This window comes from Hemiscyllium ocellatum, chromosome 35 (assembly GCF_020745735.1).
Source record: "Hemiscyllium ocellatum isolate sHemOce1 chromosome 35, sHemOce1.pat.X.cur, whole genome shotgun sequence".
NCBI lineage: Eukaryota > Metazoa > Chordata > Chondrichthyes > Orectolobiformes > Hemiscylliidae > Hemiscyllium > Hemiscyllium ocellatum.
Window position 1 is genome coordinate 11026751 of NC_083435.1, and position 25293 is coordinate 11052043.

At 43.6% G+C, this 25293-nt stretch overlaps 1 protein-coding gene across 6 annotated transcripts in view; it reads right to left on the minus strand.

The window, feature by feature from the left end:
* Window positions 1-4012: 4012 nt before the first annotated feature.
* Window positions 4013-25293, minus strand: part of LOC132832419 (butyrophilin subfamily 1 member A1-like) — a 54061-nt gene continuing 32780 nt past the window's right edge. For 4 of the 6 annotated variants that reach the window (XM_060850393.1, XM_060850392.1, XM_060850394.1 and 1 more), the window contains 9 exons: window positions 23468-23584; window positions 21664-22038; window positions 13765-14049; window positions 12773-12892; window positions 10948-10974; window positions 9411-9437; window positions 7206-7232; window positions 6890-6916; window positions 4013-5217 (listed from right to left, as the gene is read on the minus strand). In XM_060850393.1, coding sequence (XP_060706376.1) covers window positions 4667-5217; window positions 6890-6916; window positions 7206-7232; window positions 9411-9437; window positions 10948-10974; window positions 12773-12892; window positions 13765-14049; window positions 21664-22038; window positions 23468-23507 — 1479 coding nt within the window. In that variant the 5' untranslated portion in view covers window positions 23508-23584 and the 3' untranslated portion in view covers window positions 4013-4666. The remainder of the gene's footprint in view (window positions 5218-6889; window positions 6917-7205; window positions 7233-9410; window positions 9438-10947; window positions 10975-12772; window positions 12893-13764; window positions 14050-21663; window positions 22039-23467; window positions 23585-25293) is intronic. The other 2 variants (XM_060850395.1, XM_060850396.1) reach the window with 2 other exon arrangements.

Consider the following 25293-nt stretch of genomic DNA (forward strand, 5'->3'; position numbering starts at 1 on the left):
ACATTCTCAACCACTCCTCATATGACAATCCCTTCATCCCTGGGATCATTATTGTACAAGTCCTCTGGACAGTCTCCAAGGCCATTGCATTCTTCCTTAGATTTGGTGGATATCGCAAAACTGATCACAAAATCATTGAAATGTAGAATGGTCAACAGAGAAAAAGGCCATTTGGCCCATTGTGTTTGTGTTGATCTATTCGAGGTGCAATTCACCCATACTTATTGCCCTGACCTTTGCCTGGAAAAACATTTTGATTTTTGCTGATCTGGCCATGTCCATTACTCTACTCTCGTAGACTCTGTCCCCCATGGGCTCTGGGATCTGGGTGTCTACATTGCATTTTACAGGCTGCTGTAACTGAGCTCAACTGTTCCTACTCTGAGTCTGATACATTTCTGTCTTTACCTTCTCAAAGATCAATGACTACTTCCTCTCAGTAAAACCTGTAAACTCTTTAATAACATTCTGATACATTGAATATTGATTATAGCTCTTTATTAATATTCTTCCAGTGCCCTCTTTGATGATTCTTGACAGCATGTCTCTGACTCATGTCATATTAACATTATCATTAATATTTTCATTTCATTTTGCTATGACTTTCTCATTAGACAGCCCTGATTGGATCACCCTCCACCTGATTCTCAGGCAGTGGCTTTTAGTTCCTGACCTCTCACTGTTTCATTGAAACCTTTTTCCTGCTGTTGCTTTTGATTAATTTGCCAATCACTAGAAGTCCATCAGCTCTTGTTAGGGACACTTCTGTCAAAACAAACAGATTCTCATGCTTTCACTATTTTGTCCAGGCACCTGATAATTTTTATCAAATCTTGTAAACCTGCTCAGAATTTTCTCTACCCTCAGGAGAATAACCCACCTCTCAGATCTATTCTGCAAACTGAGGTCTTCTTGCCCAAAACTATGGTCAATGTATTCATTGACGGGCGGCACGGTGGCACAGTGGTTAGCACTGCTGCCTCACAGCGCCAGGGACCTGGGTTCAATTCCCGCCTCAGGCGACTGTCTGTGTGGAGTTTGCACGTTCTCCCCGTGTCTGCGTGGGTTTCCTCCGGGTGCTCCGGTTTCCTCCCACAGTCCAAAGATGTGCGGGTCAGGTGAATTGGCCATGCTAAATTGCCCATAGTGTTAGGTAAGGGGTATATGTAGGGGTATGGGTGGGTTGCGCTTCAGCGGGTCGGTGTGGACTTGTTGGGCCGAAGGGCCTGTTTCCACACTGTAAGTAATCTAATCATATCCTTTGCAAAGTGCCAAGTCCAGAATTCAATAAAGCTCTCCTGTAGAGGTCAAACAATGTTTTGTAGAATTTCTTCATAATTTTTTTCATTTTGAACAGATATTTGATTCAAAGAGAAGGACCATGTAAACAAAAGGGTCAATTCTAAAGCAAGTGGAGGAACAAGCAGGCTTTGATGAATATGTGCACGCATCATTGATGATGTAACACTGTGATCAAGAGCTTAAAACCAATAGGTACCATTTCACATAAATTACAGCTTCAAGATATCAGTTCATTCCACTGATACGTCTCTGTCCTCCAAATATCTATCACTGATCTATTTGCTGTTTAAATAATGCTGACTTTGATGACATCTATATTAGTCCCAATTCAGTCCACAGGCCTGCACTCAAGTCATTGACGTATACCAGAAAATCAGTGCTCCAGGAACTGACACAGAAGAAACATCACTGTAAAACTCATCCCATTTGCAAAATACCCATTCATGGTCACCCAGATGAATTCAGCTTTGGAAAATAAAGCACAAACAACTCTTCATGAAACAAAAACAGAAATTGCTGAAAAAAGCTCAGCAGGTCTGGCAGCATTTGCGAGGAGAGTAACTGAGTTGACGTTTTCAGTCCAGTGACCCTTCTTCAAAACAATGAAGCATTCATTTTCATAGTGTCACTGTCATTTCATTCAATGGGCTTTAACTTTGAATTATTTTCGAGTCATACAGCATGGAATAAACTTTTCCTTCCAACCAGTCTAGGACAACAATAATCTGAAACTAAACTAGTCCCACTTTCCTTTACTTGGCCCATATCCCTCCAAGCATTTCGTGTGCACGTACTTATCTAAATGTCTTTTAAATGTTGCAACTGTATCCGCATTCACTACTTTCACATTCTAAGCACTCTCTGTGTAACAGAAAATTGCCTCATAGTTTTTTTCTCTCTTTCTCCTAGGAAAAAGACACCTGTCATTCACACTATTTATATCCCTTACGATTTTATAAATCTCTATAAGGTCACACCTCAACCTCCTTGGCCCCAGTGAAAAATTTAAATTTTAAGTGACAATTTCTCAAATACCTTTTCCAGATTTACAAGGATGTTGCTAGGTTGGAGGATTTGAGCTACAGGGAGAGGCTAAACAGGCTGGGGCTGTTTTCCCTGGAGCGTCAGAGGCTGAGTGGTGACCTTATGGAGGTTTACAAAATTATGAAGGGCAGGGATAGGATAAATAGACAAAGTCTTTTCCCTGGGGTTGGGGAGTCCAGAACTAGAAGGCATAGGGTGAGAGGGAAAAGATATAAAAGAGACCCAAGGGGCAACTTTATCACGCAGAGGGTGGTACATGTATGGAATGAGCTGCCAGAGGATGTGGTGGAGGCCAGTACAATTGCAAATTAAAGAGGCATTTGGATGGGTATATGAATTGGAAAGGTTTGGAGGAATATGGGCTGGGTGCTGGCATGCGGGACTAGATTGGGTTGGGATATCTGGTCGGCATGGATAAATTAGACTGAAGGGTCTGTTTCCATGCTGTACATCTCTATGACTCTTTGACTTTAAGTCCAGAAATACATTCCCATCTCAATTATAATTGTGTCTTCATGAGAAAGCTCAATTAATACAATTAAATGTGACTTGCTTTTAACAAACTCATGCTGGCTTTCCTCAATCAAACTATACTTGTCTAACTGCGTCCAAGATTATCTTTAAAAGTTCCCATCATGGAAGTTGGTCTCACTGGGCTGTTGCTGCTCATTTTGTGTTTACATTTTACTTTTGAACAAGTTGAAACAATTACAATTTTACAATATTCAGACACCTAACTTTTAACCTGATTTGAATGAACACTTGAATAGAATCTTTAAATAAATGCAGGGCTGCATGGATGCAAACACTGGATGGGGAACTGCTGAACAGTCTTATCGAAGTGTGCCTACAGCCTCAAAGGTTGAAGCAGGTGGACGTTCCCACTGCCCACCTCATGACCAGCTCGACATGGCAATGACTGAGGAAACTTTCCAGGCAACTATCACTCCACGGCCTTCACCTGGGGACTCAAAATAATCCAGGTGAGTTGGGAATAGCAGATGTAAAGATACAAATTCTGGAGAAATTTGCAAATAAAACAACAGCAGGTTTATTTACTGTTTCTTGCATTTATTTAAGAAATTTTGTTTGTGCTCCAGTGAAACTTAGATTTTTTGACTGAAGAAACTACTTTCAAGTATTATCCTGCACACTATTACAAATTTTAATTGTACAGGCACAAACGCAATCTGAACAGGTTATATACAGAGAGTATTTGAGTAATGCTTTTATTAAAACGGACATTTACATTATGGCGATTTAAGGATCATTTCACTATGTACAGAACGATGAGAGAGCAAGAAATGAGGGATAAATAATAGCAGTGACTCCACCCACATGCGTGTGCACCAACTGAACTGTTTATGAAATGGTTAAATATTATACGACTATGATATCCACAAGCGGCCAGTTCACCCACCATCTAAAGGTTTGCAAATCAGTACTTACAGCAATCTCACTCCATGTGGATACACAAATAGTCTCAAGGAAGTATCCCATTCTAATATAAAACAAGCTCCCCATACTCATAGGAGTTTCCTTCCTTCCAAATTTGTTTTATTTTCCTGGACAATATTTACAGACCTGAGCAAACTTAGTTAATTTTCTCCCTATTATTAAATCATGTATGGGATACGGATTACTGCAACATGGAGAAAGTTTGAAATCTCTTTGACATTTTTATTATGATTACAAGGAACAAATCCAATTAACAGAAACAAGATACAACACTCAGTGGTCAAGGCAGCGCAAGAACGAGACGAGCTCCCTGCCTGATCCAAACTGAAGAGTTGAATATCACAGCAGTTCTCCTCCCAGCTCCCCTCCCCTCCTCCCGAAAGTAAATCTCAGCTCTGCACCATGAAAATGAGAATTCGGGAAGTGTGCGGGACTGCTGCTCCTGCAGGAATAACTCTCATTTCTGCAAATTTATAGTTAACAGGACGATCGTTTCTCCACATATTATTCTCTCTCCGCCTTGCGATGAAATGATTTGGTCTCCCCCCTGGAAAGACTCCACTGACCCTGCAGTGAAATGATTTAGTGTCCCCCCTGGAAAGACTCCCCTGAGCCCAGTCTGAGACCCACTGACTGATTCATCTCCAACACCATCATGTAGCGCCACCTCCCGCCTGTGGAGCAACATTACAGGCAGGAAGGTCCCCGGGTTCCTGCAGCTCACAGCTCATTCTACCCAGTCAGTCCCTCTCTACAATTGAGCTTCTATTTGTTTCTTCTCTCCCCCAGACTGAGACCGACCCCCATCAGTTTACAGCTGTCAGGAGGCAGGGGGATGGGGTGAAATTATGGGATGGATCTGTCAGTGCCCTTTAATCCCGCAGATTGTCAGCGGGGCGGAGTTTTTCCCGCCGTCATTCCATCCCGGATTGAAGATGGGAAAGAGCCTCTCAGTGAAAGTGTGGGTGAAAGTGTGGAGATGGGACATGGTGTCCGCATTGTAAAATGACACCTGTCCACCTTCATAGTCCAGGAAAACCCCGATCTTCCGGGGATTCACACTCGGGGAGAGGGGGGTCCGTGAGGGGGAGGTGGCGGCTAAATAACCGCATCCGGGATACAGCTCCACAATCCAGAATCCAGTCTCCGGGCTCGGGGTGATCCACCCTTTCCTCTTCACTGACTCTCGGGCCACTCCCAGAAACCACTCAGTCTTCTCCCCCACCTCCACCTCCCAGTAATGTCTCCCTGATGTGAATCCCTCTGATCCCAGATCACAGAGCCAGAAATCAAATCTCTCCGGGGAGTCAGGGAGCGGCTGCAGTTTGTCTCCGAGTCTCACACTGGTCCGGTCCTCAGACAGGATGAGCAGGGGATGCGCTGTGTTCGGATCCAGAGTCAGAGAGGCTGGAGCTGGGGGAGAGATCAAATAATAGTCAGAGAGAGGGAGAGGGGAGGAAGGGGAGGGTAGAGGAGCCGGGTCTCCCGGGATCAGCGGCCCAGTATAGGGCGTGGTGAGTGGGAGCAGCCAGCGATCAGATCACGGAAAGGTCATCCCCCTACCCACCCCAAGCTCCACCTCACCTCCGCTGGTCTGCTGCAGGAAAGTCGTCGGTTGGAAAGTGGTCTTTGTCTTTTTCAACTCTGCTGCTTATTTTCTGACCTAAGGTTACGCTGCGTATAGCTGTAACGTAATTTTTTCTCCCTTCATCTCTATTCTGTTCTTTAGGGTTGTACCTAACATGGCGCTGTAATTGGCAATTTAGACATTTTCCAACCCAGAGATTGCTGGAAAAACTCAGCGGGTCTGGCAGCATCTGTGGGGAGAAATCAGCGTTACCATTTTGGGTGGAGTGACCCTTCCTCAGAATTCACCCTACCCGAGACTATTCCTCAAACTTTTCACGGTACTCATTTGAGCACCCAATAAAGCTAATCCAATTCAAGGGAAACAGGGAGGGAGAAGAGAGGGACAAGAAGCGGGAAGTGGGAAAATGGGGATCAGGAAGGGGAGGGAGAAGGAAATGTGGGGAAAGAAAGAATGGGAAGGGGTGAAAGAAAGAGTGGGATGAGGAGAGTGGTTTGGGCGCTTTAAAGCGGGAAGGAAGTGCTGGAAGGGGTTTGGCGGGATACAGGATGAGAGGGGTAAATATTCCTTGCTGTATTTTTATGGCATCTCCCTGACCAACCAGGATCTGGTCTGAGAATAAAGATTGACAGTTGTTGCTGCATCTCCACATCAAAGATGGCTGAACGAATTAGCAACTTCCTCTCATGCTTTATAAAATGGGGTCTCTTTTTATCAGTCTGTAGTTATTCGTTTCATATTAATTCACAGGATGAGGGTGTCACTGGCCAGTCCAGCATTTATTGCCTGTCCATCATTGCCCAGAGGGCAGTTAAGAGTCAGCAACATTGCTGAGAATCTGGAGTCACATGCAGGCCACACACAGGGTAAAAATTGTAGTTTCCTTCCTTCAAGGGCATCAGTGAATCAGTTGGCATTATTCCTGACAATTGGCATCTGTTTCATGGTCATCATTAGACTCTTAGTTCCAGACTTTTAATTGAAACCAAATGGATCCATCCGCCATGGTAGGATTTGAACCCTGGTCCCCAGATCATTACTTGGTTCTTTAGATTAATTGTCTGGGCATTGTTTCTCCATGTTGCTGAACCCAAATCCAAGATAAACTGAATTCCAATTCCACCAGTGCAGTTTGAGATTTTGAGAAATAATTTTTTAAAAAATTAGTGGAATAAAGATGTGATGTCCGCAAAAGTGACTGACGACAGTCAAATTGTCTTAAACCCCTGAGGAGGTCATGTGGTACAGTGAGTAACCTCACTGTCTCTGGTCCAGAAACTTCAGATTCAAGTTCCACTTCACAACTTGTGTCTGTGGAGTTTCTGTCATAACGTGGTCAAACAGATTGATAAGCCATCTTGTAAATCCTTCTGATAAGCCAAATGGCACAGGTAGGGGTAGCAGAGATTCCTGGTCAGGGTGTTGAAGATAGACAGCCAGTCCATGTGCTACTACACAGATACAAACACACACAGTCTGCTGCACTGAGAATTTTACCTGCATAACTCTGTATCCTGTTCCACTCTGCAAAGTTAACATAAAAAGAGCAATAAGATTAATCATACATAACACTCTCAAATGGAACAGCAGTGAAGGTACATTGTGATTTACAGTGAGCTAAGAACTTGAGGGTGAGTCACAGTGGGGAGCCATGAGCTTTACCTTGACAATGTGTAAAGACACACACACAAAGCTTTGGATTAAGTAAAGGTAGAGTGTAGCATAACATTGATGTTCACACCCTGCTTTTCTATTTGGTCAGTATGGGAAATTTCAATCTCAGAGTAAGGAAGTTTTGGGAATAATCTCTTACCTAACTTCTGCTGAAGTTTCTCAAGTTCTAAAGAGAAAAACAGATTAGAGTGAGAATTCTCATAAGGGAAGCAAGGTAATTCATATCTTATATTAATTATACCAGGAATGTCACTGAAATACCAAGCATTATTTGATTAGAGATTTTTGAGGGGAAATGGAGTTAAGAAAATGTGTTTTTTTATAAAAAATGGTGATATATGCAATCCATTATTAAGGGAAAAGATAAGATAGATGCAGGAAGCTTGTTACCCTCACAGGTGCAATTCAAGTTAGGGGGCATAACATCAAAATAGAGAGGGAGCAGATTTCAGACTGATAGAAGGAGGAAATTCTTCACCCAAAAGATTGTGAAACTGTGGAATTCCCTCCCAAGTGAAGCAGCTGAAGATACCTCACTAAATGTTTTTAAAGCAAAGATAGGTTGATGTTTGGACAGTCAATGAATTAAGGGTTACGCTGAGGGGGTGGGTAAGTGGAACCAAGTCCACAAAGAGATCAGCTATGATCTTATTGAATGGTGAAGTAGGCCTATGGGCTAGGTGGCTTACTCCTGCTCCTATTTCTTATGTTTTTACATATCCAGTGTGGCATTTCTCACCTGTCAGATAATACATTATGTCTATATTACACAACAGCATATATTTATAATTTTTTTTCTCTTAAAAATCACAAAATCATTCATACGCATATTATGAATAAAAATGTGACAGAGCTACACAGTGAGATGTTAGGTCAGGAGATCAAAGTTTTTTCAAAGAGATAGGTTTTTAAGGAGTGTTTTTAAGGGGGAAAGTGAGATGGGGGTGGGGGAGTAGGGTTTGGAATGGAGGCACCTGACACTGCACCTCCAAATGAAGGAGCAACTATAATTGGGGTGTGCTAGAGGACACAATTAGAGGGGCACAGATAACTTGCAGGGTTGAAGGGCTGTAGGAGTTACAGAGTAGTGAAGGTAAGGACATGAAGGGATTGGAGAACTGGGTGAGAAATTAAGAAATGAGACATGGTTTAACTGGCAGCCAATGTAGGTCAGCAAGCAGGAGAGTGGGAATTGGAATGAGTGAAGACACAGGCAGCAGAGGGTCAGGTGGCCTCAAGTTTACAGGTTAGAATGTGGGAGCCGAGTCAGAAAGTGTTGAATTAGAGAAAACTGCTGTAAGGAATGCATTGTTGCATTCAGTGAGGTAGGTATTCCTCACATCAGAATGTTAGAAGGTTACAAATAATCAGAAGATACTGAAATATTATCGACATTATTTGGTTACTTGTACAATTGTGAAAAGTATTGTTGTGAAAGCAACTGGTTCACAAACACTTGCCCCAATAAAAGAAAAGAGGTGTGATTCACTCAGTTACAGGGAGGAGGAGTAGTATGTGTTAATCTGAAGGTTATCTGGAGAGAAATTGACTATTCCAATTTATACACTGTCTTGACAGTCTCCTATAAATTCAGATTCTCAATCCCAACTCACTGGCAGTTCTGAAACCCATCTTTCTCATTCATGGCTCTGATGGGGAGAAAGTTCCACACTCATAAGATTGTGAATCTTCCGAATTCTTTACCTTCTTCAATCCAAAATACAGAAAAATAAAAATGTAGAATCTTTATATGGGATAGTGCAGGGAAGGTAATCCATCATGATCAGACTGAACAGTGAAACAGTTCAAGCCAAGTGGTTGATTCTTGCTCCTGGTTGTAATTGTCTTCTGCACATCATTTTTGACAAAATATATTCGGACATCCTCAGAATGAGAAAGGTGCTATAGGTATGTCAATTATTGACATGTGAAAATCTTTAACCTATTCATCAATATTCTTCTTTTCCAAATAATTATTTAATTGCTTTTCAAAGAACATTTTTGGCCCTGTAAAAAAATCTTCTAAGAAGAAATTGTTTCTTGCCTTGCTCTCAACTCTTTGGGATGCCGTGGAGTAATTTACATGAATAAGGAAGAGCTCAAGGAATACGGGCCAAATGTAAGCAAATCAGTCTAGTTTACTTTGGGAAAATTAGTCAGCATCAATGAGTTCGACCAAAGTATGGTTCCGTGTCTGTATGACGAAGACAGTCACTTTGTTATCCATTATATCACTAGCCTCAGGATGACAGTTTCAGAAATGTTCTTCTCTCAGATACATTTCCACATCACTGATTTTCCCATTCGCCTCACATCCAGCACTCGGTTACTAAGGGTTACTCACCAGTTGCATCCAGCAGTCTTTGACGTTCTGTAACAGGTCAAAAGAAAACATTAAATCAACAGCAGTGCTTTACGTCTCACACTGAACCCTATCCCATTCCCAGAGTAGCATGTACCTCCCAAATCACATTGTCCACTCTCACTGACACTAAAAAGAGTCTGAAAAGGAGAAGGTTCAGAGAGAGGGAGAGGAGGAAGGGAAGGAGGAAAGAAGGAAGAACAGAAAAGGAATGGGTGTTTGGGAGAGGGGAAAGGAGGAGGGGAGAAGGACGGATGAGGGAGAGGAAAAGGATGAAGGAGAGGACTTGCACAATTGCAATTAGAAGAAAGCTGCATGGAGAAGGGGTGGGGGAGAAAGAGAGAGGGCATTGTGTGAGAATGAGAGAGGTGAGAGAAACAGATGAGAAAGGGTGGGGGGAGGGAGTAAAGGGTAAGAGAGATAGGGGAAAGAAAAGAGAAATACTGAGCGGGAAGAGAAAAAGTGAAGAGGGAAAAGAGAGAAGGGAAGAAAGAGAGGGCACAGCAGGTGAGAATGAAGGGATAAAATAGAAGGAAGAGAGCAGGAGAAATACGTGGAGAAAGAGTTTGGGGAGAGAGAGCACAGGTGGAAGGGGGAGAAGTGGAGGAGAGCACAACAGAGTAGAAAGAAACAGGAGACAAATGGGAGAGAATGCTACCTACCAGACCAGACTCCTCAACCCCATACAAAGTATTGTAAAAAGATAGCAGAGACACTCACATTTATAATTATTTTACAGTTAGAGCAAGACACTGTATTTCAGATGTGATTTGATTGGTCCACTACTACGTTTTAATCAAATAACTAGGCGAAAGCACATCCAAATGCCTCATCTACTGTCTCCATTGCTCTTGACATGGTCTCCTCTACATTGGGGAGACAGGACACCAACTTGTGTAAATCTTTAGAGACTTCTCTGGGACGCACACACCAAACAACCCCACCTCCCTCTAGGCGACCACTTCAACTCTCCCTTCCACTTGGCCAAGGACATGAAAGTCCTGGGCCACCTACACTGCCAAATCCTAGCCCCTCAATGCCTGGAGGAAGAATGACTCATTGTCCTCATGGCACCCTGCAACTGCACATGATTAATGTGAATTTCACCAATTTCCTCATCTCCCCTCCCCCAACCTTATTCCAAATCCAACCCTCCAACTCGGCCCTGCCCTCTTAAACTGTCCAATCATCTGCTCCACACTCCGATCCGACCTATCACCTTCCTCCCTCCCCTTCATCCACCTATCACATTCCTCACAACCTTCCCACCTTCCCCCGCTCCAGCCCCAGCCCCTCCCATTTATCTCTCAGCCCTCTTTGCCCCGCCCCGATGATGGGCTTATGCCTGAAACATCAACCCTCCTGCTCCTCGGATGCTGTCTGACTGGCTGTGATTTTCCAGCACTGCCCATCTTGACTTTAATCAAAAAAACCCTCTTGGCACAGAAACAGGAAAGGTCAGGACAAGAATCAGTGTAACATCAGCACATGTCCCATAGACTGAAGAAACATCACCCACCAAGATTATCTTCAGATTTCCTGAGGCCTGGAAAAGAAAATCAAATAAATTAGTCAGTCCAATGGTCACCACGACCTCGGGAGAAACAATCAGAACAGACTGTGATGAAAGAGCTCCTCACTACACTGTTCATTACACACCTCACAAAAGATAAACTCTTATTTCCCTGAAATACTAAGTCTCTCTCTCCCTCTCTCTCTCTTACTCTCTCATTATCTATCTATCTATCTATCTATCTATCTATCTATCTATCTATCTATCTATCTATCTATCCATGGCTTCTGTCTGACCTGTGGAGTATTTCCAACACTGTTTTAGTTTCTTTTAAGAAATTATTAAATTTGGTATCTGATTACTTAGAGAGTCATAGAGTTACAGAGATGTACAGCATGAAAACAGACCGTTCAGTCCAACCTGTCCACGACGACCAGATATCCCAACCCAATCTAGTCCCACCTGCCAGCACCTGGCCCATATCCCTCCAATCCCTTCCTATTCATATACCCATCCAGATGCCTTATAAATGTTGCAATTGTAACAGCCTCCACCACTTCCTCTGGCAGCTCATCCCATACACGTACCACTCTCGGCGTGAAGCAATTGCCCCTTAGGTTTCTTTTATGTCTTTCCTCTCTCACTCTAACCTATGGTCTCTACTTCTGGACTCCCCAACCCCAGGGAAAAGACCTTGTCTATTTATGCTATCCATGCCCCTCATGATTTTATAAACCTCTATGAGGTCACCCCTCAGCCTCCGACTCTCCAGGGAAAACAGCCCCAGGCTATTCAATCTCTCCCTATAGCTCAAATCTTCCAATCCTGGCAACATCCTTGTAACTCTTTTCTGAACCCATTCAAGTTTTGCAATATCTTTCCGATAGGAAGGAGACCAGAATTGCATGCAATATTCCAACAGTGGCCTAACCAATATCCTGTACAGCCACAAGATGACCTCCCGACTCCTGTACTCAATACTCTGACCAATAAAGGAAAGCATACCAAACGCCTTTCTCACTTTCCTATCTACCTGTGACTCCACTTTCAAGGAGTTATGAGCTTGCACTCAAAGGTGTCTGTTCAGAAACACCCCCTAGGACCTTACCATTATGTGTATAAGTCCTGCTAAGATTTGCTTTCCCAAAATGCAGCACCTTATGTTTATCTAAATTAAACTCCATCTGCCACTTCTCAGCCCATCAGCCCATCTGATCAAGATTCCATTGTAATCTGAGATAATCCTCTTCGCTGTGCACTACACCTCCAATTTTGGTGTCATCTGCAAACTTACTAACTGTGCCTCTTATGCTCACATCCAAATCATTTAAATGAATGACAAAAAGGAGTGGACCCAGCATCAATCCTTGTGGCACTCCACTGGTCACAGGCCTCCAATCTGAAAAACAACGCTCCACCACCACTCTCTGTCCTCTACCTTTGAGTCAGTTCTGTATCCAAATGGCTAGTTCTGCCTGTATTCCATAAGATCTAATTATGCTAATCAGTCTCACATGAGGAACCTTGTCAAACGCCTTACTGAGGGCCATATAGATCACACCTACCACTGTGCCATCATCAATCTTCCTTGTTCCTTCTTCAAAAAGCTCAATCAAGTTTGTAAGACATGATTTCTCATGCACTAAGCCATGTTGACTATCACTAATCAGTCCTTGCCTTTCCTAATACATATACGTTCTGTCACTCAGGAATCCCTCCAACAACCTGCCCATACCGACATCAGTCTCTTTGGTCTATAGTTCCCTGGTTTGTCCTTACCACCTTTCTTAAACAGTGGCACTTCTTGAAAAACGTTCTCAGAGTCTGTCACCTTGAATCTTATTCAGTAATTTCCGATGGTACCACACTGCGAGAGTGACTGCTGCAACAACCAGAGCAAACAGGATCCAGAACGCTGTCACCCATCGGGAAACATGGGGGAAGAAGGAATCTGTATTGAGAGAGAGAGAGAGGAAGGGGTGAGAGAGAAATGGGAGGATGGGGTCGTGGTGGTGGTGGGGCGGAGAGAGAGAGAGAGAGAAAGAGAGAAAGAGTCAGAGCAATTAGGGAAATAGCAAGATTGAAGAGGAAAGGGTGCAAGTAAGTGGGGGCAAGGTGGAGGGGGAGGAGGGAGAAGGAGTCAGTGAGAGAAAGAGAGAGAGAAGGGGAATGGGGATAGCAAAGGAGAGAGAGGCGCCAGTGAAGAGGGAAAGGGGGCAGTGAGAAGAGACAGTGAGAAAGCGAGCCATTCAGTTGTTTGAAGTAACACAAACTCATTGTCACATCCCATACCCAGATTCAATCACCCCTCTCCCTCCATCAGCCCCTCTCCCGCCATTACTCATCTCCCTCTCCCAAACTTTAACTCCATTATCTCCCTCTTCCAACCTCAGTTCCACTAGCTCTCTCTCCTTCCATCACCCAATCTCTGTCCATTACCTCAATTCTTATTTGCAAACCCAAATCTACCCACTTACTCCCCTCTTCCACCACATTCTCTGCCTCCCCCAATCTGTATCACCAGCTCACCTTCTCCCTCCATCACATCCTCTCCTTCTCCCTCCATTACTTTCTCCTTCACAGCCTCTCACTCTCCCTCAATCTCCATCACTCCCTCCTTCCCTGAGAAATGTCTTTTGTCGCCAGGAGGGGCAAGTTGTAGCCGTGAGAGGTTTATTTTTGCCGCTTGTCTCTGACCAGGGCCAAAAGGAACCTATTTCAAACAGTGTTTCCTCCAGATTTTATATTTCTCTACAATCTGATTCAAGTCCTGTCCCCCAGCCTGGTGAGTATCTGGGAATGTCTCCTCCCACCATGACAGACCTGCGATCTGGATGTGAGCCTCCTGTGTCTCCTTCAGGATCACATTGTTAATGACACAACTGTACTTGTTGGGGGACTGCTTGAGGATCACGATGGAGCTGCTGACAGTGAACAGCCCCTGAGGGTCCGGCTGGTACGTTGTTTGCTGCTGGGCTGTCACGTTCACACCACCTCCGTCTACCCACAGGACAGTCGGCTGTGGGTACCACCCTTCGGATGTGCAACCCAGTCTGATGCCATCACCCGTTTGGCCCTCTATCTCGATCCTGGGCTGGCGGCCTGTACCTGCAATCACAGAGACATCAGGAAGGGGAGTAGGCCGCAAAACCTGTCATGGCCTCCCTGCACCACTCGGTCAGATTGCAGTTGACGTGTACTTTCACAATTCCTTCACGCAGGGTAACCAGAGTTCGATCACAATCTGTCAGGGCAAGGAGGGAGAAAGAAACCCTACTCAGAGAGATGAGAGAGGAACAGTCCAGACAGGAATTCCTCATTAATTGAATTATTCACCAGGCAAGTTTCCACCAACAGGAATTGTTTCTGAACATTCAAAATGGTTCCATGCCGTTTTTAAGAAATGAACATTTTAAAGTTCATAAACACCGTTTAACAGACCAAAAAGTTTTGCTTTCATTTAAGAAACCGAGGTCTTGCTGTTAAAGTAGAGATGAAAACATATTTTCTCCCCAAGCACTGTTTACCTGTAGTCTATGGAATTGTATTCCTCAGATTTAAAAAACCCTGAGAATATTGTGTCCAGTTCTGGAATCCACATTTACCGTGAATGTGATTTCAGTGGAGAGGGAGAAGGACAGAATTTTTTTTGGAGAGTTAAATTTGTGAAGAGAGATTGGATAAACTGGGGAACAGAATAGAAATTGCTGGAATAACTCATCAGAGCTGGCACCAACTGTGGGAAGAAAGGAGTGTTACCCATTCACATCTGGTGACTCTTCATCAGAAGTTCGGAAAAACTAGTATTTATGGTGAAGAAGAGAAAGAGAGAGAGAGAGAGATGAAAGAGATGGGTAAACAAGGAGATTATGGATAACAGGCCAGGACAAAAGAAAGCTGCAAATGTGTTGCTGGTCAAAGCACAGCAGGTTAGGCAGCATCTCAGGACAAAAGAAAAGGTGAATAAGTGATAATAGGAGCAAAGAGTAGGAGAAAATGGGTGAATTGTATGGTAGCAATTCAAATAATGTGATAACAGATCTTGGAGTTTGTGAGAAGAGGTGACTGTGCTAAAACCAACCCTATCAGTACAGGATGTGGAAGAAAGGAGTATTACTCATTGACGTCCAGTGACTCTTCATCAGAAGTTCAGAAGAAACATTATTTATGCGGAAGACAATGTTCAGTTTGAGGGAAGGAGTGGAAATGGGGAGATTGGAGGGGCATAGATTGCTGGAGATGGAGCCCAGAGACAGGCAGACAGAGAGATGAAAGTGGTGGGTAAACAAGGAGATTATGGATGGCAGGCCAGGACAGAATAGAAGCTGAATAAGTGATAATAGGGGCAAAGAGTAGGAGAAAGTGTGTGAGCTGTATGATAGCAATCCAACTAGTGTGATAACAGATCTTAGAGTATGTGGGAATAGGTGACTGTGCTAAAACCAACCCCTGTCAGTACAGGACCTGGTGTGGTATAGGTAAAAACACTGAAAGATGGAATCAGACTCTAAAGTTATTGAACTTAATGTTGAGCCCTAAAGGCTGCAGTGTCCCAAAGCTGAAAATGAGGTACTGTTCTTCAAGCTTGCACTGAGGCTCACTGGAACACTGCAGCAGGCCTGAGACAGAGATATTGGCCAGGCATGTGGAAGTGGCAACTGGAAGCTCAAGGTCATTCTTGCAAATAGAATATTGATGTTGTGCAATGTGGTCATGCACATTGATTTCCTAATTTAGAAGGGACTGCACTGTGAACAGCAAATACCAGATTGAGTGAAGGGCAGGTAAATCATTGCTTCAGCTGGAAGATATTTCAGGGGGCCTGGATCCAGAGGAAGGAGAAGGTATATGGGCAGGTTTTACATATTCTCTGATTCCTTGGGAAGGTGCCATGGGAGTGTGGGGAGATGTTGGGAGTGGATGAGAAGTGGGCCAGAGTCTCCTGGAGGGATTGGCCCTTGCAGAGTTTTCAATTTCCACCCTACCGTCATGTTCACCTGGTCCATCCCTGACTCCCCCATTCCCTTCTCTGATTCCATTTTGGGGAATAGGCTGGCTATGAACAAACTCACCATCTCCCATAGTGACCATGTCTACACATCCTCACACCCTGCCTCTTGTAAAGACTCCATCCCATTGCCCCAGTTTCTCCACCTCCATTACATCTGTTCTGATGATACCACCTTCCACATGGTGCTGCCTCCAAAATGTTCACCCTTTTCCTCAATCAAGGATTCCCCACTACCTGGGGTTGCAGGGCCCTTCACTATGTTTAACCTATCTCCCGTTCTTCACCCACACCCCTTTTCTCTTCCCTCCAACAATGATAGAGTCACTGTACTCCTCATTTACCACTTGACCAGCTTATGCATCGAAACAATCTTTAGCTGCTATTTTCACCACATCCAGCAGGATTCTATCACCAGACACATATTCCCTTCTTCTACCTTGTCAGCTTTCCACATGGACCATTCCCTCTGCCACACACTGGTCTACTCCTCCTTCACTTCCAACACCCTCTCAGACCCCAAACACTTTTCCATGCAATTGCAGAAGGTTTAACACCAGCCTGTTCACCTCCCCCTCCTCACTATCCAGAGTGCCAGACATACCTTTCTGGTAAAGCAGTAATTTACCTGCACCACGCCATCTAATCTACTGTATTTGCTGTTCACAATGTGGTCTTCTCTACATTAGGGAGGCGTAAAGCAAACTGGGCAACCACTTTGCAAAACACTTATTTTCTGTCCACAAAAATGACACTAAGCTTCTAGTTGCCTGGAATCCTGATGAAGGGCTAATGCCCGAAATGTCGAATTTCCTGTTCCTTGGATGCTGCCTGACCTGCTGCGCTTTAACCAGCAACACATTTTCAGCTCAGAGGGATCAATGACCAGGGGACATAGATTTAAGGTAAGGGACCGGAGGTGTCAAGGGAATGTCCAGAAAAATGTTTTCATGCAGAGCGAGGTGGGAATCTCTTCTGAGGTAGAAGGGACCTGTACAAGAAGGATAGATTGCACCTGAATTGGAAGGGAACTAATATACTTTATTCGAGCTGCTTGGGAGGATTTAAACTAGTAAGGTGAGGGGGTGGGAACCAGGGAAACAGTGAGGAAAGTGATCAATCTGAGACTGGTGCAGTTGGGAAAGGGAGCAAGTCAAACAGGGCAAGAAGGAACAAAGTAGAGAAGAAGGTACGACTGTTAAATGTAATGGCATTTGCTTCAATGCAAGAGGCCTAACGGGGAAGGCAGATGAACTCAGAGCATGGTTAAGAACATGGGTTTGGGATGTCATAGCAATCACAGAAACATGGCTCACAATGGACAGGACTGGCAGCTTAATGTTCCAGGATACAAATGCAATAGGAAGGACAGAAAGGGAGGCAAGAGAGGAAGGGGAGTGGCATTTTTGATATGGGATAGCATTATTGCTAATTTAAGGAAGATATTACTGGGAATGCATCCAGGCAAGTTATTCGGGTGGAACTGAGAAATAAGAAAGGAATGATCACCTTATTGAGTTTGTATTATTGACCACTAATAGTTAGTGGGGAATTGAGATATAGATTTGTAAGGAGATTTCAGTTATCTGTAGGAATAATCGGGTGGTTATGGTAGGGGATTTCAACTTTCCAAACACTGGGACTGCCATAGTGTTAAGGGTTGAGATGGAGAGGAATTTGTTAAGTGTGTACAACAAAATTTTGTGATTCAGTATGTGAATGTTCCGACTCGGGAAGGAGCAAAACTTGCCCTACTCTTGGAAAGTAAGGGAGGGCAGTTGACTGAGGTGTCAGTGGGAGGAGCACTTTGAGGCCAGAGACCATAATTCTATTAGTTTTAGAATAGTGATGGAAAAGGATAGACCAGATCTAAAAGTTGAAGTTCTAAATTGGAGAAAGGCCAATTTTGATGATAATAGGCAAGAACTTTTGAAAACTGATTGGGGGCAGATGTTCTCAGGTAAAGGAACGGCTGGAAAATGGGAATCCTTCAGAAATGAGATAACGAGAATCCAGAAAAAGTATATTCCTGTTAGAGTGAAAGTAAAGGCTGGTAGGGAAAAGTAGGGAATGCTGGATGACGAAAGACATTGAGGGTTTGGTTAAGAAAAAGAAGGAGGCATAAGGATGATATAGAAAAGATAGATTAAGTGATTCCTTAGAGAGTGTAAAGATAGTGTTAAGGGTTTAGATGGAGAAGAATTTGTTAAGTGCATACAAGACAATTTTCTGATTCAGTATGTGGATGTACCTGTTGAGAAGGTGCAAAACTTGACCTACTCTTGGGAAATAAGGCAGGACAGGTGACTGAGATATCAGTGGGGGAGCACTTTGGGGCCAGAGACCGCAATTCTATTAGATTTAAAATAGTGATGGAAAAGGGTAGACCAGATCTAAAAGTTGAAGTTCTAAATTGGAGAAAGGCCAATTTTGACGGTATTAGGCAAGAACTTTTGAAAGCTGACTGTGGGCAGATATTCACAGGTAAAGGGATGGCTGGAAAATGGGAAGCCTTCAGAAATGAGATAATGAGAATCCAGAGAAAGTATATTCCTGTTAGGGAGAAAGGAAAGGCTGGTAGGTATAGGGAATGCAAGATGACTAAAGAAATTGAGGATTTTGTTAAGAAAAACAAGGTAGCATATGTAAGGTATAGACAGGCTAGATGAATGAATCCTTAGAAGAGGAAATACGAAGTAGGAGTATATTTATACGGGATATCAGGAGGTCAAAAAGGGGACATGCGATAGCTTTGGCAAATAGAATTAAGGAGAATCCAAAGAGCTTTTACAAATACATTAAGAACAAAAGGGTAACAAGGGAGAAAATAGAGCCCCTCAAAGATCAGCAAGGTGGCCTTTGTGTGGAGCCGCAGAAAATGGGGAGATACGAAATTAGTATTTTGCATCAGTATTTACTGTCGAAGAGGATCTGGAAGATATAGAGTGTAGGGAAATAATGGTGACATCTTGCAAAATGTCCATATTACGGAGGAGGATGTGCTGGATGTCTTGAAATGGGTGAAGGTGATAAATCCCCAGGCCCTGATCAGGTGTTGTGGGAAACGAGGGAAGTGATTCCTGGACCTCTTGCTGAGATATTTGTATCATCGATAATCACAGGTGAGGTGCTGGAAGACTTGGTTGGCTAATGTGGTGCCACTGTTTAAAAAGGGTGGTAAGGACAAGCTAGGGAACTATAAACCAGTGATCCTGATGTCGGTGGTGGCCAGGTTGCTGGAGGAAATCCTGAGGGACAGGATGTACATGTATTTGGAAAGGCAAGGACTGATTAAGGATACTCAGCATGGCTTTGTGCATGGGAAATCATGTCTCACAAACTTGATTGAATTTTTTGAGGAAGTAACAAAGAGGATTGATAACAGCAGAGTGGTAGATGTGATCTATATGGACTTCAGTAAGGCCTTTGAGAAGGTTCCCCATGGGAGACTGATTAGCAAGGTTAGATCTCACAAAATACAGGGAGAACTCACAACTTAGATACAGAACTGACTCAAAGGTAGAAGACAGAGGGTGGTGGTGGAGGATTGCTTTTCAGATGGGAGGCCTGTGACCAGTGCAGTGCCAAAGGATCGGTGCTGGGTTTTCTACTTTTTGTCATTTACTTAAATGATTAGGATGCGAGCATAAGAGGTACCGTTGGTAAGTTTGCAGATGACACCAATATTGGATAGCGAAGAGGGTTACCACCGATTACAACAGAATCTTGACGAGATGGGCCAATGGACTGAGAAGGGGCAGATGGAGTTTAATTCAGATAAATGCGATGTGCTGCATTTTGGGAAAGCAAATCTTAGCAGGACATATACACATAATGGTAAGGTCCTAGGGAGTGTTGCTGAACAAAGAGACGTTGGAGTGCAGGTTCATAGCTCCTTGAAAGTGGAGTCGCAGGTAGCTAGGATAGTGAAGAAGGCGTTTGGTATGCTTTCCTTTATTAGTCAGAGTATTGAGTACAGGAGTTAGGAAGTCATGTTGCAGCTGTACAGGACATTGGTTAGGCCACTGTTGGAATATTGTTTCACAATTCTGATCTCCTTCCTATCAGAAAGATATTTTGTAACCTGAAAGGGTTCAGAAAAGATTTACAAGGATGTCGCTATGATTGGAGGATCTGAGCTACAGGGAGAGGCTGAACAGGCTGAGGCTATTTTCCCTGTAGCATCAGAAACTGAGGGGTGTCCTTATAGAGGTTTCCATAATTATGAAGGGCATGGAAAGTGTAAATAGGAAAAGACTTTTCCCTGGGGTGGGGGAGTCCAGAACTAGAGGGCATAGGTTTAGCGTGAGAGGGGAAGATATAAAACAGACCTAAGGGGCAACCTTTCAAACAGAGGGTGGTATGTGTATGGAATGAGCTGCCAGAGGATGTGGTGGAGGCTGGTACAATTGCAACATTTTAGAGGCATTTGGATGGGTATATGAATAGGAAGGGTTTGGAGGGATATGGGCTGGGTGCTGGCAGGTGGGACTAGATTGGGTTGGGATATCTGGTTGACATGGACGGGTTGGACCGAAGGTTCTGTTTCCATGTTATATGTCTCTGTGACTCGATGACTCTATGTATGTTTGCAATATGAAAGCAAAGGGCCAAATGCAGGAAAATAGGATTAGAATAGTTACCTGCTTGTTATTGAATGGGGCAGATGGACCAAAGGCCCTTTATGCAAAGCCAGCCTCGATGACTGCATTCCACCAGATGAATTGTGGGAAACAAAGAACTTAATGCAGAGAAGAGCTGGAGTGGTCCATTCAATCCCAGATGCCTGTCCCATTACTCAATGTGATCATTGCTAATTCTCCACCTCAACTCCAAATTCCCACTCTTTCCACATGTTCTTTATATTACCTCAGCTTCCAAAAATATATTAATCTCTTTCTTAAATATATTTAATGTCTGGCCATCCCTGACTGAGGATGAAAAGACATGCCCCAAGTGTGGGTGCACGGGATTGATCAAGAGGATTGCTCTGTGAGCATTGATTGGACTGTTCTGTCCTTTCTAGGGGATAGACTTGTGAGAGGTGAAAGCATTCTGGTAGGATTTGAGAGGAACAGGAGCAGGTAATTCAGCTCCTCAAGCCTATTACAGTATTCTGTGAGATCATGGCTGATCTGTGGCCTCACTCACTGCCTTTGGCCAATATCCCTCAATCCATCAAAAAGTTAGTCTATCACAGAATAAAAATAGGGTCTACATGGAGAGTTTGTTTCTCATGCTGACTGAGCTAAAACATCTTCTACTCCAGGGCTCTGGAAATACTCAGTATGTGAACACTCACCTCAGAAATCTTTTCATTCCTGGTATTCAGGGATGTGAGGAGAGGACCTTGAATGTGGAAGTAAAATTCAAATCAGCCATAATAGTGAAATAAAATTAAAATATTGAACTGTGGGTCAGCTTGGAGGGACCGAATGGTCTTTTCTCACTTCAGTGGAATGAGACAGTGAGTCATAGGTTCCCAACGCTCTGAGTGAAGAATTATCCCCCTGTCTCAGTGATAAGTGACCATCCCCTTATCCTGAAACTGCGTCCCCGTGTTCTAGATACTTCCATCAGCAAAAACAGCCTCTCAGGGTCTATCCTGTCAGATCGATTTGCATTCTGCTGGATTCTGACTCAATGTTTATCCTTCACCTCAATAACCTGTCCCTGAGGAGGTCAGCTAGTGTGTTTACAAAATGGTCACTGACCTGTCACATCTAGCGTGAGTACAAACTCATCGGTCTTGATGCCAGAAGCAACGAAGCACTTGTACTGTCCCCTGTCAGAGACTCGGACATCATTCAGCCTGAGAGAGATATTCCCCTTTGCCACTTCATCGAGAAACAGTTCAGTTCGGCCTCTGTAGACCAAGTGCTGGGATGCCAACGCGTCTGCTCCTTCTGTGTACAAGTGGACAGGTGAGCTATAGCCATAGACCACGTTGATCCAGCGGACCTCCATATTCTTTGGGACTTTGGTCATGACCAAAACACAGTCCAGGACCACACTGCCCCCAACAACCCCAGTGATGGGGGATAATGGTCCCTTCAGCTCTAAATCTCCCGCTGTTTCTGTAGGAATCACTGGAGAGAGAATCAGATTGATTGGTCATAACTCAGGCTATTACAGCTGTATATTAATGTTTGGAACAGAGAAAGGGGGCGAGGCTGGGGGACAGAGAATGATCGAGGGAGCAACAGGAGCAACGAAGGATGGAGATGTAGAGGGAGAGATAAAGAGAGATAATGACAGATAGGAGGGGCAGGGAGGGATATATACAGAAATGGGGAACAGAGGGACATGAAAATTCAGAGAGTCATAGAGTTGTACAGCACTGAAACAGACCCTTTGGTCCAACTTGTCCATGCCGACCAGATATCCTAAATTCATCTGATCCCATTTGTCAGCACTTGGCCCACATCCTTCAAATCCCTTCATATTTATATGCCCATCCAGATGTCTTTTAAATGCTGTAATTGTACTAGCCTCCACCACTTCCTCTGGCAGCTCATTCCATAATAGCACTGCCTTTTGCATGAAATAGTTGCCCTTCAGGTAAATTTTAAATTTTTACCCTCTCAGCCTTAACCTCTGCCCTCAAGTTCTGGACTTACCCGACGCAGGAAAAAGACATTGTCTATTGCCCCTCATGACTTTATAAACCTTTATAAAGTCACTCCCCAGCCTCTGATGCTCCAGGGAAAATAACCCCAGCCTGCAGCCTCTCCCTCTCGCTCAAACCCTCTAACATTGGCAACATCCTTGTAAACTTTTTCTGAACCCTTCCAAGTTTCATGACATCCTTCCTACAGAAGGGAGACCAGAATTGCACACAATAAGCCAAAAGTGGCCGAACCAATGTATAGTACCAACGTGAACGACCAACTACCTACACTCGATGCTTTGACCAGTAAAGAGGGACAAAGAGTGAGTGGTAGAGAGGGACAGAAAAAAGTGAAGAATAGAGAAACACAGGGAGGAAAAACAGACAAAAACTAAATTATTTTGCGTTCTTATTTCACCTGTCACATTTTCAGAATATTTTAATATTGCCTAGTCTGAAACACAACAGACAGTTTATTCTTTGTAAGGTACCAAATAGAACAATGAGGTATAAGGCTGGATACCCTTTTTTAGTGTCTTAACATTCACCAGAGGACAGATGAGGCCAGTGTCTGATGGCTCAAATATCTACAAATATTGGCAACTCTAACTTTGCAGCATCTTCTCAGTACTGACCTTATCACAGTGAAGTATTCCCTCAGTACTGGCACTATGACAGTGAAATATTCTCCCAGTACTGACCCTATGACAGTGAAATATTCTCCCAGTACTGACCATATGACAGTGCAGCACTCGTCAACACTGACCTTCCAATAGTGCAATATGCACTCAAACTAAACCTCTGACATTGCAATAGTCCCTTGGTAGCAAGGGAATCCACCCAGATTACATATTCAAATCTCTAGTGTGAGTACTGATTTTTAGTATTTTTGAAATTCATTTCCCTACCATGAAAGATCCAAATGAGAACCTGGAGCAGAAGAAACATTCTGGGAATTCAGAAATCCAGCATCGGCAGATCCGTGGAATGATGTGTTGTAGCTGTCTAAAATGTTACCAGAGAGTCTACATCAATAAGAAGATATTCATGCGAGTCAGCATCAATGCAATTAATGGTCACCGAGAGCAGCAACATTTGAGTATATATCAGTACAAGTGCTGACATATACACCCACATAAGCTGACATACACATACACATATACTGAAATATACAAATGCGTATGAACATATACACTCACATATACTGAAATATATGCCCACATGCTGACGCATACACTATGTACTGAAATGTACACATATGTACACATCCACATATACTGGCACAAACATGTTGACTTCCATCCAGTTACATGCATGCCTTCCCAATTTTCATATTATTCTCCTCTCCATTTATATATTTTTCACTAATTTGTCCATCTATGTTACTCTTCCAAAGCTGGCAAATAATAGAGATGGGACAGACTGAGTTTGTGATCCATGGAGCAGAGGAGACTGCAGGGAGACATAATTGAGATGTGTTAAACTAGGAGCGACATGGAGATGGTTGACAGGAAGAAGCTTTTTCCCCCTTGATGGAATGTCAATGATTTAAGGTAAAGTGAAGGATGTTTAGATGGATTGTGAAGAACATTATTTTCACTTGGAGGATGGTGGGAATCTGGAACGCTCTGACTGGGAAGGCTGGTCGAGGCAGAAATATTCAGAACATTTCTGAAGGTCGTACATCACTGGGGTCAGATGAATTACATCCAATGCTGTTAAAAGTAAGTCGTGGATAAAAACAAAAGTCTCTCTGAGGGTCATCTTCCAGTCCTTACTAGATACTGGCAAGGTACCAGATGATTTGAGTTCTGCAGTTGCTGAGATATCATTGATAGTCACAGGTAAAGTGCCGGAAGACTGGAGGTTAGCAAATATGGTGCCACTATTTAAGGAAGGTGGGAAGGACAAGCCAGGGAATTATAGACCAGTGAGCCTGATGTTGGTGGTGGATAAGTTGTTGGAGGGAATCCTGAGGGACAGGATTTACACATATTTGGAAAGGCAAGGACTGATTAAGGATGGTCAACATGGCTTTGTGCATGAGAAATCATGTCTGACAAACTTGATTGTGTTTTTTGAAGAAGCAACAAAGAGGATTGATGAAGGTAGAGTGGTGGACATGATCTAGTTGGACTTCAGTAAGGCATTTGACAAGATTCCCATGGAAGATTGGTCAGCATGTTTAGATCTCATGGAATACAAGGAGAACTAACCAGTTGGATACAGAACTGGCTCGAAGGTAGGAGAACTAACCAGTTGGATACAGAACTGGCTCGAAGGTAGAAGACAGAGGGTGGTGGTGAGAGTTGTTTTTCAGACTGGAGACCTGTGACAAGTGGTGTGCCACAAGGATTGATGCTGGACCAACTACTTTTCATTATTTATAGAAATGATTTGGATGTGGACATAGGAGGTATAGTTAGTAAGTTTGCAGATGACACCAAAATTGGAAGTGCAGTGGACTGCGAGATAGTTACCTCAGATTACAACAGGATCTTGATCAGATGGGCCAATGGACTGAGGCGTGGCAGATGGAGTTTAATTTAAATAAATGTGAGGTGCTGCATTTTGGAAAAGCAAATCAGAGCAGGACCTATACTCTTAATGGCAAGGTCCTACACAGTATTGCTGAACAAAGAGACCTTGGAGTGCAGCGTCATAGTTCATTGAAAGTTGGATGTGCTAAAACAGTTTGACCAGGAACTAGAAAGTGGAATTAGAGCAGGGGAGA